Source organism: Clavelina lepadiformis, chromosome 2 (genome assembly GCF_947623445.1).
Source record: "Clavelina lepadiformis chromosome 2, kaClaLepa1.1, whole genome shotgun sequence".
NCBI lineage: Eukaryota > Metazoa > Chordata > Ascidiacea > Aplousobranchia > Clavelinidae > Clavelina > Clavelina lepadiformis.
In genome coordinates this window covers 25,258,200-25,275,298 of record NC_135241.1, presented here as the reverse complement: position 1 = coordinate 25,275,298, position 17,099 = coordinate 25,258,200, and the positions used below count along the sequence as shown (strand labels likewise).

Genomic DNA, 17,099 nt, shown 5'->3' with positions numbered 1-17,099 from the left:
TTAAACGAGAACCGTTAACTAAGTTGTGATAATTTTTATTTGTGTTCAGTGAGTCATCGATGAAACAAAATAAGTTGTATATGGTTAGTTTTCAATATTTGTTTTTAACATAAATACTGTGATGCATCAATAAAATCGATTAAAGTCAATTGGGCCGCTAAAAGAACACACATGGTGTCAGGTTACGACAGATGATCCAGTTAATAGTCGGCTCACCGATGAATGCTGCAGGTAATAGGACTGGAATGTGGAATTTATAAATTTGTAACACTTGGCGTTAAAATGTTTAGTCCACCAAGAAAATAAAGAAAAGTTGTGACCTAACTCTATGTTTGTTGAATTATAGCTTTTTCATGAACTTAAGAAGAGCAAAGACCACAGCGTCGAGAAAATAAAGAACCCGATCTCCTCACAGTAAGTTATCCCATTATTTTGAAAGCATTATAATACAACTATGCTTTTTATCAAGCTAAAATAGTTAGAAATTGAGCCTCAATTACTTAGTCGGCTCCGTGGTTAAAACCTGGTTTGTAAAACTGCAAACTGGTTTCAATACTCAATGTAATGGCCTAGGGCGAGTCATGATCGACGCTTGCTCCTGGTGAACAGTTTCAAATTTTCACAACTCACTTACAGCAAAATTACTAATGCCAACAAATTCCCTTTTTTATTCTATTTGAGATATATTTCTTGTCTGTGTTGGAAACAGCTAAGAATATAAGTTATGTTTTTTATTCAAACACCAATGAGTAAATATTATTAAAGATTCTGGACCACCAGAAATATATTTAAAGATTTCACATAACGTGGTTCGCTGGCGTGTTCAAAGCCGTACTCATCCAAAAATCCAGGGACGGTGCTGGTATATTTCCGAAGCTGGTTACTGTTCGGCCTGTTTAGCTCTTTATGATAATTACAATGTTTGGGATAAACTTTACAGTGTTGCCAACAGTAATACTCCATGAAGTACTTGAACTTACATTCGATTTGTTCCATGTCTAGTTGCTGGTCGGTTTATCTAATAATGGTGCAGTTCAGAAATTAATGGTGTTTCATTACATTTATTGATCAAGTATTGTTGCCACCATTCATAAATGTGTAAATGAGACACAACAATAGATTATATAGTAAGATAAAAGTCACCAGTTTGAATTAACGAAAGGACCAAAATTCATACAGCATCAGCGGTTCCTCCAATTGCTTAAGGCTCTTCGGTTTTCCATGCTGCCTTCTGCACATTAGGACGTTAAAAAATTTAATCAGCTCATATCTAGGGAAACAGTTGGAACCCAATGAACAAAGTGAACCAAGAAGAGTAAATCCATAGAACCGAGTGAAGGCAGATTATTTAGAAGTACTTCAACATTAGGGGTAAAAATTTTGCCAACAACTAGATGGTATCAGTTATCAACCTTTCTTTAGCTAGGGGCTTAGGGCCCAAAGAGTAAGGGTGAGCTAGCAATCGATTTTCCCCGAACTGTAATAAAAATGATATGGTATTGCAAAAGAATACAAAAAGGTACCGGTATCGGGTTTCTTTTACTTTTGCTCTCCCATGTCAAGATCGAGTATTGCGAAATTATTACATTATACTTTTTGTTCTATTACCTCATAATTGAGTCAGTAAAAAATGATGTGAAAAGATTCCTGGTTAAGAGCAAAGCTGCCAATCTAAAAACTGTAATGGATAACGTTACGTTACCGTAACAGCGTAACCGTAATGGTAGTCGTGGCTGACAGTCGTGGTATACTGGCGACTGACACGTGTTTTGTGGCGTCGATGTATTACAATTTATATTGGTATGGCGTTTACATGTGGCACGTTCATGAAGGCCTGATATGACTTCTAGCCTAGGGTTGTCATACGCCCCTAATTTTCCGGACATGTTCTGAATTTTGGTGTTCAAATCTGTGTCTGGAAATAATTCTAAACAGTGCTCTGATGTCCGGAATTTTAGCATTCAGTAACACGTGTTGTGGAAATAAAAATTTCGACTTTTTACGGACTCTAGCTCCTAGGCCTAGCGGCTACAAGCCCTCCCTAGCACTAGTTTAGTGCGATTTTTCAGTTAATTTTGCTTTGTGACATAGTAATTTTCATTAGTTGGTAATCATGCGAATTCATTTTTTATTTTTCGAGTCATTCTACTAATTTATTTAGTTTGATAAATTTTGCTGTTTACATTACAGTAACTAGACCTAGACCTACCTTAGTATTTGGTAACTCTTAAATAGTGAATGTAGCAAGTTTGGTGTTATTTTAGTTAAGCGCAAAGAACAGAAATTTGTTGGACTAAACAATTGTGACAGTTTTGTGCTTTTTTCTCTGTAACTGTGATGCAGTTTTGCAAAAAAAACAAACGTTTTGATTGGTAGGATGTAGGAACATACTATAAAATGCCGTAAAGCGCGTGTTTAGTGTCGCGAAAGGTGGTCATTGAGACCGTCAGGAATATGGCTTTTCAAATGTGGTAACCTTATTCTAGCCTCGCTCTTTAGTTATTCTATGAGAAAGGTTCTATAGAAACCGAAAGCGGGTCGCTTTTACTTTTGCGCTCACACATTGGGGTCTAATGTAGAGTTTCAATTCCTCACCACTGGATCCAGATATCATAGAAGAATACAAAAGGGTACCGGTATAGGCATGACATAACGTACAGGGCCCATCTCTGATAAAAGCAGTTTAGATTGATGCAAACCGGTAGGCTAAATCGAAACGAAAATAAAACGGTTCATTGGAACAAAAACGATGCTTTCAAGCACAAATTATATCATTTAAAGCGTGCAGTGAGACATAAGGTTAAAAAAATTGGTTTGCAAACTCATTATGACTAGGCTATGTGTATTCGGTACTATTGAGTTACTCAATCTGCGGAAGCGTGGGAATGCGGAAGTGACGTGCTAATCCTGTTTTTCATACTCCTACAGGTTTGCGTTTAGCGGCTCACTCATTCACTTCCCATTCTTTTTTGAACTACGCATCTTGATTAAAATTTATTCTTCGAAATAGTTTACGAGAGCTAATTAGGCTTTGAGTGTATCGTCACAATCGAACATAAAGGAACGTAACAATGCTATGACGTATAGAGGTAAGGTAATTTACATACCGACAGCGAAATAAACATTAAATGAAATCATATATCTCAAACAATTGCGTCTTTATTACTCACAAACATAAAACATAAGCTTTAAGCTATCCTAACGTGTCGACAATTGTAAATAACTCGCATAGAATAACCTGTTTGGTTGAAAACAGTATTAACTTCTCATTTTTGTAAAACCTAGATTTTCACTCTAGCTGCAGGATACAACTTGCATGCACTCACGTTGGCAATTTACTACTCAGGACGCCTGCAGTTTAAAAAGGAACCTGTTTTAACAATTCCCAGAGTTATAAAGAACAATAAATCGATTAAAGCTCATCATGGAACATATTTGACAGTTATGATGATATTATCTTCCCAACATCTCACATGATACAATGTCCAATATAGGGTAACACATTATCTAGGCAACCATGAATAATGTAAGATGACTTATAACCTGTTTTATAAGCTGCTGTGTTTGGCAATTACCAGATTTTAACGTTCACGCAGTCGCAGTTGTGGAAGTAATAAGGCTATTGCAGCATGTACGTTGTTGTTGGTGGCATTAGGTCCTAACACGTATTGTAAATAGCATTGTACGTAGGTCTACCAGTAGTGTTTGTTTTACAAAGTGAAACTTTACAAAAGCTGATCAAATTCACGTAACAATACACAATAGCAACGTTTGATAAAATTTAAACAAACACAAAAGTGAAAGTAAATCTTTATGGTCCAAATTCAGTCGCAGATGCCTTTAAATGGATTTTTAGATTAAACAGGACCAGATGTCTTGAAATATCGGCAGAAAATCTTGCACTACCGCAAAGCAATCATACTCTCCTGTCAGTAGACGAACAATAAAGAGAGACCCTAAATGCTATAAAATCCTAAACAATAGGCCTAAACCCTGGTTATTTATGAAAATGATAGCAATATAATCGACATGTCAATATATTAAGGCAAAAGAAATACGTTGAAAAACATAATACAAAATATCACGTAGCCTACGGTATTATCGATCGCGTTCAACGCCACTTTCGATTTTGTTATCGTCGATGCCATTGTTATCAACTTGACCAGAGCTGCATTAACATGAAAATATACCCATGTGAAATTCACATACATGAACACTTGAAAAACTTTTAACTTTGATAAAAAATCATCATTTGCTTGATAAGATATTATTTAGGATTAATCCAGTTAAAAATTGCAAAAACACAATAAATTATTCCCTGTGGCGCATTACTGTGGTTGCCTTGGGAGACAGCGCACAACAGCAACAAGAGGTCGCTCAAGAGTCGTACTTTATACAAAAACAAGGAACAACAAAACATTACGTCACACAAGGAAGTGCTGCTGCGTGACGTAAAATGTGGTTGATGACTAATTTTAAAAGCAAACGTTGATTCCAAAAATATCTCGTGCTTGCTGTCAGGAGACATCGGTAGTTACGTAGTAGTTAGTTATTTGTTCTCTGTTTAGATCACAACCGGAAAGCAAACAGGATTAATTTAACCTCAGGCAACGTTTATTAATACATGCGTCAGAGTTAATCATACGCGGAAAAATTACTTACTTGGAACGTTTCATAGTTTCATTGAAAACCCAAACACATGTCACGAAACATAAATTATTATACTGGAAAGACTCAACAAATACTGATGACAAAGCAACTTTGTTTGCTTAATTTACCACAGAAAATAACAGTCGATTGTTTGAAACGAAACACAATCAATAAAAATATTACCGGTTCGATTGAAGCCATCGAGCAATTCGTTGAAGATAAAATGAAATATAATGAAGAATATTTGAATATATAGAAATGACATTTTTTAAGTATTTTCTTGGAACAAATTTCAAACAATAAAACGGTAACAATGCTATGAGTATGACAACATTAACAAATGCTTCGCGATAATAATAAAAAGTGCAATTACGTGAATACAATAAGAATGGATGCATATTTGAAAAACAAGAATTCATCTCTTACAAGTTATGACAACGTTGGTCGTATCACTTGCGTACACAACCAAGCATAGGATGATGATAGTCACGTCCCTACCCCTATCCGAGAGCCCACTGAAACTAATTTGGATTTGCCCACTAACAAGGAAGGAAATTTAACTCAACACCGAAATAGAATTTCTTGGTTCATAAAAGAAGAGCAGAAACGTAAAGTTTCAGAAACAACTGAAGTTTAGGAAACTTATTTGAGCAAGTTCAAACAATGTAAACATGGGGGATTATCCGGCCCATCTTAAACTAACATAGTTGTAAATAACTTGGATATTATTTTCCAAACACTAAATTCAACAAACTTGAGCCTGTCCCACGATGGCAGGACAGAATTATTTTTGGCAGCCTTATATGCATATTATTTAAAACGATTTAAAAATAAAATGTTTAAAAATTAAAGTGCATTAATCAAAGTGCGATTGCGTTTAAACAAACCTTAGGTATATAAAATGAACCTGCACATAAGTGACCATGATGAAGGCTGTTTTACAATTAAACGTGTACCGGCTGTCATTGAAGCCTGCCAACAGCAGTAGGGTAACAGCAAACCAGGAATACGATTTCACTAGATTTGAAAAACATACAGAAGTATCGCCAAAAAAAAGAAGTTACAAAAACTATTAACTAACAGATCTGAAGTGTGCAGTAACACGATCCTGAATCTCTGATTCGAAAAATATGATGAAATTACACTTTCTGGTACAAATACTGAGCTACGTAAATGACACAAACTTGAAGTTAAAGATATTAAATCATTAAGTGGACAAATTACATATTATTACGGAATGACACAACAAAAATGAGTGAACAGCACATATCTAGAAATTTCTCCAGTTAAAATAAGATAAGGCACAAAACAAGGAAGTAATTACAAGGCTGTGAGCAGCTATCCATGACTAACAAGGCGCTGCTTCAATTTTGCGACCATTGTTGTCTGCGTTGAGATATGCCTTGCATTAACTTCTGTGGGTCAATTTTCTACAAAATAAAATCATGTTAGCAACAAAATACATTAAACGGCAAGCAGAAATATATAGTAGCTTTATAAAGCTAAATTAAAAAGCATCGTCATGGCTGATGAACAAAAACTTGAGAGTCTAAACTGCATGCATGTGCCGTATAATAACCTCCATCAAATATATGTTGAAGTAATAGACCGTGTACTTAATATAAGCTGCATGCAGGAAATTAAAGCACAAAGAAAACTCAGCTGTTTATGACATGCATTTGTTTAAATTATGAACAAAATTAACATGAATGCTGTCATGTATTCTACTTACAAACGTGATTCGTCGTAATTGCTAGGCATGTGCTGTGGTTCAGGCTATTTTGGCTAAATTAAATATTTGGACTTAGTAAAGGTCAACATAAAACAGAAAGTATTTTACGTCTGAGCAAATATTAGCAGGAAATTGTATAAATCGTTAGTTTTAGAGCAGCATTTAAACGACACTGGCACACAGCTTTGTGAAGTTTTTGATTGTCAAGTTCTACCCCTGGTTTATTGCATTACTGATTACCAACACACTACTTACAGTGGAAGATGAACCATGCAAGTCTACATCATCATAACTTCCATCACCACCTACACAAGAATATAGTTTACAATGTTTTAACTTTGCTAAGCAATTACGTAGGTAAGAAATAAAATAAAGCAAGATATATGTAATTAAAATAAATTTTACATGCAAAATTTTCTCAAACCAATAATATTTTCTTGAGCGCAATGAACAGTGAAGCATTAAAGTTGCCAGAAATTGTCTTTGTAGATGAAGGATTTGAAATAATAGAGCTGTGACTAATTATGGAAATTATTTCCTTGTACAGTGTAATCTCAATCACATACCTGCATTGTTTGCTCTACTCGGTGGCTTTTGTTTCTTCTTTGGTTTGTTTACTTCCGCGTAAGTTGCATTGGACGACTCTTCAACTTGTGTTGCATCTGTGTAGAAACGAGATACTTGATGATAAATGATTTACATGAGAAAACCTTAAAGCTTGAAAACAATGACATTCTTGGCTGAGTAAAATAAACCAAAAACCTCATTAACATACCTGTAGTCTGTCTACTTGGTGGTGGTGGCTTCTTTTTCTTCTTTGGTTTGTTTACGTCCGCGTAAGTTGCATTGGATGCCTCTTCAACTTGGGTTGTGTCTGTGTAGTTAATATATGTCAATCGTATACAGAATTATACAAAACACAATTAGTCCATTCTGTACAAGAAAACACAACAACCTTTGTATAAATATAAATAAATGGTAATTCACCCCGAGCAGGTGTTTTTTGTTTCTTTTTGCTTTTATCAACCTCAGCATAAGCGGCTTCCACTTGATCTTGTGAGGATGATGCTTCATACAGAGGATTGATTCTCTCTTCTTTCGCTGATTGTTCTAAATCACAACATGAACGTTTCAACACACGAGCCACACACAACACAATTAATGACTTGAAATCAACAATTTACTTTTCTTCTTATTTTTATCCACTTCAGCATAAGCAGCTTCTGTTGGTTCAGGTTGGTCCGATGAAACATAAAGTGGGTTCACTTTTTCCTCTTTCTCTGATGAACCTGGCAAAATTGTGGCAAAACAAACAAAACAATAAAGTTAATGTTAATATGAAGCCTGCTGCATTCAACCAGTTTATGGAAATTTCTACAATATTGAAATTATTAAAATTAAAAGAAAATCTGAAATCTACCTTTCTTGTTTTTCTTCTTCTTCTTCTTCTTGTCAACCTCGGCATAGGCAGCTTCAATCTGGTCAGGAGATTGTGATGATCCATAAAGTGGATTTATTTTTTCCTCTTTTTCATTTGAACCTGTAAAAGACATTTTATATTGTATAACTGGGCTAAAGTTTTAAAGTTTTGTATAGTTTGGAGAAAATTCGCAATCACTGCAATAAAGTACGTGCTTTAATTCTATTGCACTGATTGTCAGCACCAAACATAATATTGTAAGAAGAAATACAGTGTTCTACAGCATATATGATAACTTGATAAGCAGCAATTTTTAACAAGAGTTACAACTGAAAATAATTTCGAGTGTAGATGAGTAGGCCTATGTTATGTGAGAAAGAACAGTGCAAGAAAATTCTGAATCCAATACATGGCTGAAATAGAGAATTAAGCTAACAGTCAGTTTGGTATATGAGATGAAAGATAAGTTTTAGAAAAACACATGAATACCTATTTTATGCACAGCCAAATATGATTGATTGAACATATTAATGAAAACCCAAAGTTAAACTGTAAGACAAATACCAATATCATCTTAAAGTCATACAATGTGAACAAGGCATGGAAATGCTACTGCTACAACTTGGGGTATAGCCCAGGGGTGATATTTATAGAAGGATTAAAACAAACGTTTCCATTAAAAAAAAAAATTATAAAATCTTTAACCTGAGATAAAATGATAAACTATTTCCATTACTATTTCTTTTTGCTTTTTATACAACAACATTAGTTTCAAAATAAAAAAATACAAGCGGTTTTGGTTTTTATCAACAAGATGGTCTGATCTCAAAGTGGTTGTATTAAGTAACTTGTGCAGTAGCTATGTAATTATTATCTCCTAGGAATTACAAAACTTCTTTCTACCTTTCTTGTTTTTCTTCTTCTTTACGTCAACCTCGGCATAGGCAGCTTCAACCTGGTCAGGAGATTCTGATGATCCATAAAGTGGATTTATTCTTTCTTCTTTCTCGTCTGAACCTGACATACAATATTCATTTCCCAATAATCATAAACCAAATCATTATTACAATATTTTAGCAAAACTTATACCCTTTTTACTCTTCTTCTTATCCACTTCAGCGTAAGCTTCTTCTATTGGTGCTGGTTGGTCTCCAGCTTCATATATTGGGTTGATTTTCTCCTCTTTTTCACTGGAACCTTCAATTACATTAACTTTGCAATAAAACTGCAACAGACATCTTGTACATTTATAAGAGAGAAGATGTCACCACAAACCTTTCTTCTTCTTTTTCTTCTTAACATCAACTTGTGCATATGCAGCACCAGGTTGATCTCTGGAAGTTGAAGCTCCATTTCCACTAAAATTATCACCTGAAGCATCTAAAAGACACATTTATCCAAAATATAGACAATTAAGACATATAAGAGGCATAACATACCACCAGGTTATTAAAGTAGCAATTTAAACAAATTAAAACAGCGCAAATGTAACAACAAATAAAAAATGACAGTAATATTACTTTTGGATTTATTCTTTTTGTCAACTTGAGCATAAGTCGGACCCCCCGATGCGTAAATTGGATTGATTTTCAGCTCTTTTTCTATAAAATTCAAGAAAAACCAATATTATAAACAAAATAAAATTTTTCACCAAGCAAAATTTTTTGAGTTACAATTTAATATGCAGTCATCACTCTGAAACGGCATTAAATTCATTCACTCATATAAAACCAACTGAAAATAAGGTAAAACCAAATAAGACAAATGCATAATTTTGATAGAAAACATTTAAACTTTGCCTAAGATTTCTTTGAACATTACAGTAGACAATATGGTTTATAAAATTTGACATCATGATCTTTCTACTGCGCTGCATATTTGATTACAGTCCTATATTCTCAGTACCATGTAGCTATAGTCAAAATCGGTTAAACGCATGAATTGCACAATCCCAAACCATTCCGTTCCATTCCCAAACGTTCATATTAATTAATCTTGCCAGCACACAAAAGCGTCACCGGAAAACCGCAAAAACTCGCAGTGTTTTAACTTATGACGCAATAGATAATAACAAACTCAAGACAATATGGCGTAAATGAATTTAACAACAATTAAAATCGCAAAAAAAGGTTCTTTTAGTATAGCACAGGACTATAGTGTATATATATATATCTATATACACAAAAGTATAGGAAGGCTATATAGCACAGGACTCTGAAATTTTGTTTTGTGTTACTGTGTTAAAAAATGAGAAAGCTCACATATTTATTGTTTTGTTATTTTAAAACTACCAACCACCTGGAATAAGCACGCATGATTTGTTTCTTTTTTTCTAACTTGTAAGGACATCTGGAAGACACGCACGATATTAATTTTATCGATAAAGAATTTCTTTTTTTTATTGCCGAAAACACGCAACCATATATTTCTCACTTTGCCTAGCAACACCATAGGCTGAGCACGAAGGCTGAGCACGCTCATTTTTACAAATGTTGTTCACTAACAACCATATGTAACAATGCCTTATTATCACAAAACCATGCAGTATATATACTTCAATTACGTGTGTTATGGGTTGTAAAAGATGATTCCGTGAGCAGTTAATGTGTCTAGCAGTCTGCTTACAAGCTAATGTGTAAGATGAAGTTCCGACAACACCTAGGCTACTGTTTACAACAGAACCGGCTAATCGCATAAAATAGCCTGGCAAATCGACTATGCGGTTAACCAGTTTCGACAAGGTATTAGAAAAGGCAGAGCTCTCGAAAAAAGAAAGCATAATCCAAAACTGCTTCAATACCCACCGGACATTTTGGAAACTTGTAGAAAAGCGTTTTTAACAAAAAATTGCAAAAAAGCTACTATTTAACAAAACTGCAAAACTACTCTATTACCTTTAGTTTGTGTGATTGAGTTTGTTACATAACATATTTGTATCAAGACAATTTCACTTTAAATTGGTAATGACTAATGACTCTTAGCATATTAACATGGCAGGGCAGTTGAATTTGAACAGGGAAAATAGGTCAGTTAAAACCAAAGACAAAGTTTGTTGCGACATGAAACAATGCAAGCAAAATACAGTTTCTTTATTATAAAATGTCTTTTGTAATTTGTTCGTATATTAAAATTACATTGTTCAGCAGTCATGAGATTAAAAAAATCGATTACACATTCCAAGAATAAAATTACCATTGTGTGGTGATAATTATGCAATATCACTCTCTATAACGGATGGATGGTTCACAACGATCATCCGTTGCTCATATCACGTTGGTAACAAGTTATTAATGAATCAAGTATGACTGGAAACATTTGTAAACGAAATAATTGCTAGTTTCTTGGCTCTAACATTTATTTTTCGAATAAGCCGCAACTCCCAACACTTTGCTCTTTACTACAAATCAACTAGGCAGAAAAATAAATGAATCTCAAACATCTGGATCACCAAATAACAGTAATTAGTTATGAAATTTAATGTTATTGTTTTAATTCTTGATTTATAGTTTTATCCATTGACGTTTCTGGGTAGAGCTAATTAAAAAAAAAAAAAAATTAATTACTCTAGCATGAGCACTTTTTAAAGGAGCTAGTCTATGTGACAAGTATGATATTAGTCTAAGATAGTCACTTTTCAAAAGAGCTATCTATCTATCTACGATATTAGTCAAGTACCACTTATTATTACAAATCACTTATTCGAAATCACACAAACACATTGCCATTGCCAACAAAGAATACCATTATCAGCTTTAAAAAATAACACATTGATTATAATTATAAATCGTTGTTTTGGTACAAAGCTCACTATCTGTCAATTAAACAAAATCCTGACAATACAAATCAGGTGGCAATCACCAACATACATACAACATAAAGTAGATCAAACAGTAATGTAACAAAAAATATCGTCATCATTTCAACCAATACCATAACAATTTTTCAAAGAATCATAACTAAGTCATAGCTTGGATAAGTATGATATACTTAGTCATAGTCCGAATTATGAAACTCTCGTGCTACGTTTACAATGGCCAGATCAAAATGATTGACCAATAACGATCATTTACTAAATTTAGGCTATTTAATTATTTAGACACTTCACTCATAAAATAGTCAATGGATTTATTTATAAAATATTTAAGGCACAGCGGAGCGACTTTCCTATAAAATAAAAACTGTTGGTACAAATCCTAACAACTTTTTATTGCAATGTGATCAACGTATTTGGCACTATAATTTTCTAGTAGGGGTACATTAAACAAAACTTTCCGTCGATCAAAGATTGTTTGTAAAACAAGCAATGTAAAATTACAGTTCACTTCACATGTGACACAAAATTACGGATAGTTATAATATTAGACATTGACGCCAGTCAATCCTTACAAAGCAACATCTTTTATTACAATTACGCAAAGACACAACATACCGCTGAATTTTACAAGACATTAAGTCAAACAAAAAATGCAAAATCTTGCATTGTGTTTTCTAAATCTGGCTCTAACCTGCTTAACCATAACTTTATGTTAGGACATCTTTGAACACTAGTGAAGTTCTACTTTTCTAAAGTTACATTTCGTATAAATTTAAATCGTTTTTTATTTTTCAATGGCAAAGAATAAACAATATAATATGAGTGTCATCAATGGAGGCTACATTATATGTTTTAGTACATTTGAAATATTTCTAAAATTCTATTAATCAACATAAGTTGAAAAATAACTTACCTGGATCTCCATTAAATGCAGGGTTTGAGTGAGTAGTGCCTCCACCTTCAAAAATTAAATGAAACTTAACATGAACAAAACATAAAAGTTGCTAAAAAAGAAAAATGGCTGTTATTCTGTTTGCATGACAGTATCAATAACAGTAGTTACAATCAAACATGTAGGTTCGATAATAATAAAATTAAAAAATAAGAAATTATGCACTTGTCAATAGGCTGTGAAAACAAAAACAGTAAAACTATTTGAATACCACTTTCAAACACTTTTCAAACATTTTGTTTTTGGAAGTTTTATTTCAACTGCCGCATTACCTTCTGCATGGTTGTCACTTCCATTAGGATATGGCTCATTGGACGGACTTCCATCTGCGTACATAACAACAATGCAGCGTGAAGAGGTTATAATATTACATAAGGAAGCTTTGCAAGACTTTAAACAAATTATCAACAAATCGAAGAAAATAAACAAACTTTTCTTCTGAGATCCTCTTCTCCATCTATAAACACCATAACCAGCTGCACATAAAATGACCATCACAACACCAGCAATAATCCCAGCAATTGCACCAGTGGAGAGACCAGAAGTGCCGGGTGGTCCCCCATTGCCCTCAATGACAATGTTAAAGTATAAAACACTATTCGGGAATAAACTGCTACTTGAAGATTTCACAGTGAGATTGTATCTTCCAACATCTGAATTTTCTACCTGGAGAAATGTTATTGTCTTAATTGTGCCAATATCAATCACATGAACCATGACATGGAGTTAATGTTTGGTGTATGTCTAGATGATATTTTGTTTTCATGATAACATAATCTTGTGATAACTGTGAGCAACTGATGACCTGAAATTATTGTTTGAGGTAAATTGTGTCTCTACTGTAAAAGCCAGCTGATTTGGCTTCAAATGTATCTAGCTGAAGAAAAAATGAAAACAGCTGTCAAATGGTGGCAGCATGACCGAAAAAGTAACTCCAATTTTATGGTGTTTAACATACATTGTCAAGTCGAGTATAATATCCGAGCTTCTTGAAAACTTTCCAATTATTAGTTTCTTGCATGTATGCACTTTTTATAGCCAATAGGTTATACTTGTGTAAAAGGTTATACCTAAATACATGTGTCAACAACAAGGGTTATAAACAGCAGCGACAACTAAATGTGTAACTTGCAAATTTCAGTACGAAATCCCTGCTCACAAAAATGAGCATAAAATCTGCAAAGACGGCAAAAATTGCAAAGTGAGTATCACTGTTAGCAAAAACGATTATTTCATTACAGGAAAATAAGGTATTTTATAATGAATCGCCTGGGTTTGGATGGGCCAACACAAATGACCTTCAAACTTATAGGCTTAAGCAATATGAATGCTATTGCTTCTCATTATGCAAAACATTTTAAAAATTTGTAGATAATTAAATATATAAACTTGCCAGCATGGAGCTTGCTGAAACAAGTTATTTGCCTAAAACTAATAACCTGACTAACACGTTCTGATAAGGTGAGACTGCATGCAGTGCGCTTATCTTTATGGTTACATTAGGAAGGAGAAGGCAAGAAAAGGATACGTGAACCAATGGATTTTATTAATGTTTTATAATAATGACCAGATGGGTGTTGATTTTTTGCACCAAAACTGATTCTCGATAAATGGAATATGGTACTGAACTAGACTAATTTAAACAAATTTGTGCAAAATAACTCAATTACTTACATTTGTGCGGTTGAATGTGAAAGTTTGTTGGCCTTGATCTCCAGTTGGTGTTATAGTCATTGAACCATCACTTGCCACTGTTTGTTCTAGTAAATAAATTGCAGCAAATAATTCCATCAATACATGAAACCCTTGTCAACAACGCACCAACCATGGGCTGGATTACCAAACAAATGTATTAATATATGTCACTAATACATCATTTTCAAGGTTATCAAAACTTCAAGACCCACTGCCTGGCAAAGATAGCCAGTGGGTTTTGCAGGAAATAATTCTTACATTGGTTTAAATATTATTACTTATGACAACTGTAGATTACAATGGTAATAATCAGTAGATTTTATACATCAGTAAGTAGAGGTATATGGCAGGAAAATAGATTTCACTAAATGGCTACTTTCGCTTCTGCAAGCAAAGAAATAGCATTAAACAATGAGACAATTGCCCTGTAATGCATAGAAAAGTGCACATGTTTAAGTGAAGGCAATTCCTAAATCCACAACAGAGGTGGGTGGAGTGAAGTAAAAAAATGGGCTTGAAGTGGATGCGTTGGAAATTGGAATGCTCATCAATGCAATAACATCGTACATGATAATAATTTGTTAATGCCATATGGCCATCGCGTTCTTGTTCGCTCTCATACATGTTTAAATCGGAAAATACGTAAATTCTTCCTGAGAATGTACAAGTTAAAGCTCCAAACTGCGTATTGAAAAATTTAAAAATTTTAAAGTTCACCCTTTAAATATAAATGTTTATAAACTTAATGTTGTGCAACATAGGACACAAGGATACAAAGTAGCAAAGGTAGATGTGAAACAAAAAAGCTAATATTGTGTGTTGCAACTAAACGAACAATTATTTTATCCTCCAGTAGCAATGTCGGAGTCTGATAAATCTGTCAATAAACATTTATCTTATTTTAGAAATGGTAAGTCATAATTGTTTGTATTGGACTGCAAATAACTGACGCAGCTGGATTGATCATGTGATTACAAAATTTAAATAATAAGCAACCACAAATTAAAATTAAATTTTAAATCTTAATTTTGAATCTAATGTTCTTTAATGCATCACATGCCAAAAAGCGCAAGATTAAGAACACACTGCAAAAAAATCTATTTGAAATTCAAACTTGCTAAAATATTTAAAAGAATAACAAATAGCGTAACTTACCACCTTTGCTTAATGATACAAACTGGGAATTTGGATTTGAGAAAAACACAACGGAGCAAATTCCAGTTTCATTCAAATTCCAATTACAGGTTGGAATCTCATCCTGTGTTGCAGCGTCTGGAAACATAATTTTCATTATATAAGATTATTAAAAATGAAAAGCATAAGCCAAGTTATATGTTCTAAGATCAGTTTTAAATTGTTTTCATGGTCTATTGAATTTTTCACCAGTAACACATTAAAGTGCAGATTGTTTTGTTGTACAAAGTTTGAAATTTTTGCATAAATGGCTGAAACATGCATTCTTAAGAATAATTCTTTATTGCTACCTTAACACGCAGATTATTACAACCATGCAAATATGAACAATTTGATTGTTTAAACAGAAGTAACTAAGCCTATTTACGAAGCAAGCAAGTAGCAAGTAAATCCACAAGTTTTTTTATTGAAAGCATACACAGTTGCAATATCAACAATAACTAAAAATCTCATAACAATACACAGTTATAAAAAGATCAAATTCAACTTGTTTTGCTTTTAAATGCATAAAAACAGTTGCAGTAATTGCAGTTGCATTAATTAATAATTGAAAGTGCATCAATTAACGATACATTATGATTATTATAGTAACAGAATAAACATTTCACAAAAATTTTAACACTTCATCAGAACTTACAGATAACGTTCAGGTAAATGGCTGCACTGAAGTTCCCGAACTGATCATTTGTGTGGCATTCATAACTTCCAGTGTCAAAACGACTTACTGATAGAAATTGTATTGAAGACTGTGCTACAGCAGAGTTATTTGGTAACTTTAAGCTGTAGGTGATGCTCAGTTCATTTTCGTATGGAACACTACAATACATCATGATGCTTTCTCCAAGATAAGTTGTTGAGTTAATGCTGCCATCATTTGCAACATTGTTGCCACTGACATTGAAAAGAACTTGTCCTGAAATTACAACAGATGTTGTAGTGATGTTATGCTCTAACAGCAACAATTTTGCAAGAAAATATAAATCTCCATTTGCTTCATATCTATTACATGCTTTGTTATATAACTTTCACCAACTTCATATTTCAAAAGTCAACTTACTTTCAACTGGAACCACATCAACAGTTTGCTCTGCACTTGATATATTGCCAGCTCTGTTACCAGCAGTACAAGTCACAGTGCTTGATGCATTAAGATTAACAGTGATAAGACAACCACCATCTGAGGTGAGTGTCTGGCATCTTGAATCTGAGCACAGTTGCCAACTACAAGTTGCTGGTGGGTTTGCATCACTTGGAGTGCAATTCATTGTGAGTTGTTGATCTGATCTTAGCAGGTAGTTGCTTTCTGATGCTTTAATCACAAACTGGGATGTTTCTATCTTGTTAGCAATCGACTCTGAAATATCTGTTAAAATACATAAGATTCTAATAGAAATGACACAAAAGATCTATTAAAATTAAATCAACAAAAAGCAAAAATTCAAACCAAGTAACATTGAATTAATTCTAAAACTATCACAGGCAAATGATTGGACCAATATTAATAAGCATCACATCTAGTGCATCATCAATTACTTGAAACTGAATAATAGTTAAAGCATAATGTTTGTTGATATATTGAATTTATTTTTCATGAAAAATATGAAAGGCGAACAGTTATCACAATATGTTCTATTATTAAAAT

The 17,099-nt window shown here is 33.5% G+C and overlaps 1 protein-coding gene and 1 long non-coding RNA gene across 6 annotated transcripts in view; one reads left to right on the top strand and one right to left on the bottom strand.

The window, feature by feature from the left end:
* The window catches only part of LOC143446609 (uncharacterized), a 31,196-nt gene continuing 14,097 nt past the window's right edge, over positions 1-17,099 (top strand). The window contains exons 1-2 of the long non-coding RNA XR_013113961.1: positions 1-231; positions 347-414. This is a non-coding gene — a long non-coding RNA (uncharacterized LOC143446609). The remainder of the gene's footprint in view (positions 232-346; positions 415-17,099) is intronic.
* Positions 3,974-17,099, bottom strand: part of LOC143446604 (uncharacterized) — a 31,633-nt gene continuing 18,507 nt past the window's right edge. Inside the window, exons 7-24 of one of the 5 annotated variants that reach the window (XM_076946319.1) lie at positions 16,515-16,820; positions 16,095-16,370; positions 15,419-15,535; positions 14,243-14,328; positions 13,000-13,234; positions 12,841-12,894; positions 12,530-12,574; positions 9,323-9,403; positions 9,078-9,182; positions 8,892-8,999; positions 8,706-8,819; positions 7,803-7,922; positions 7,567-7,671; positions 7,370-7,492; positions 7,158-7,256; positions 6,949-7,044; positions 6,638-6,687; positions 3,974-6,080 (exon numbers count right to left, since the gene is read on the bottom strand). In XM_076946319.1, the coding sequence (XP_076802434.1) occupies positions 6,015-6,080; positions 6,638-6,687; positions 6,949-7,044; positions 7,158-7,256; positions 7,370-7,492; positions 7,567-7,671; positions 7,803-7,922; positions 8,706-8,819; positions 8,892-8,999; positions 9,078-9,182; positions 9,323-9,403; positions 12,530-12,574; positions 12,841-12,894; positions 13,000-13,234; positions 14,243-14,328; positions 15,419-15,535; positions 16,095-16,370; positions 16,515-16,820 (2,186 nt within the window). In that variant the 3' untranslated portion in view covers positions 3,974-6,014. The remainder of the gene's footprint in view (positions 6,081-6,637; positions 6,688-6,948; positions 7,045-7,157; positions 7,257-7,369; positions 7,493-7,566; positions 7,672-7,802; positions 7,923-8,705; positions 8,820-8,891; positions 9,000-9,077; positions 9,183-9,322; positions 9,404-12,529; positions 12,575-12,840; positions 12,895-12,999; positions 13,235-14,242; positions 14,329-15,418; positions 15,536-16,094; positions 16,371-16,514; positions 16,821-17,099) is intronic. The other 4 variants (XM_076946320.1, XM_076946321.1, XM_076946322.1 and 1 more) reach the window with 4 other exon arrangements.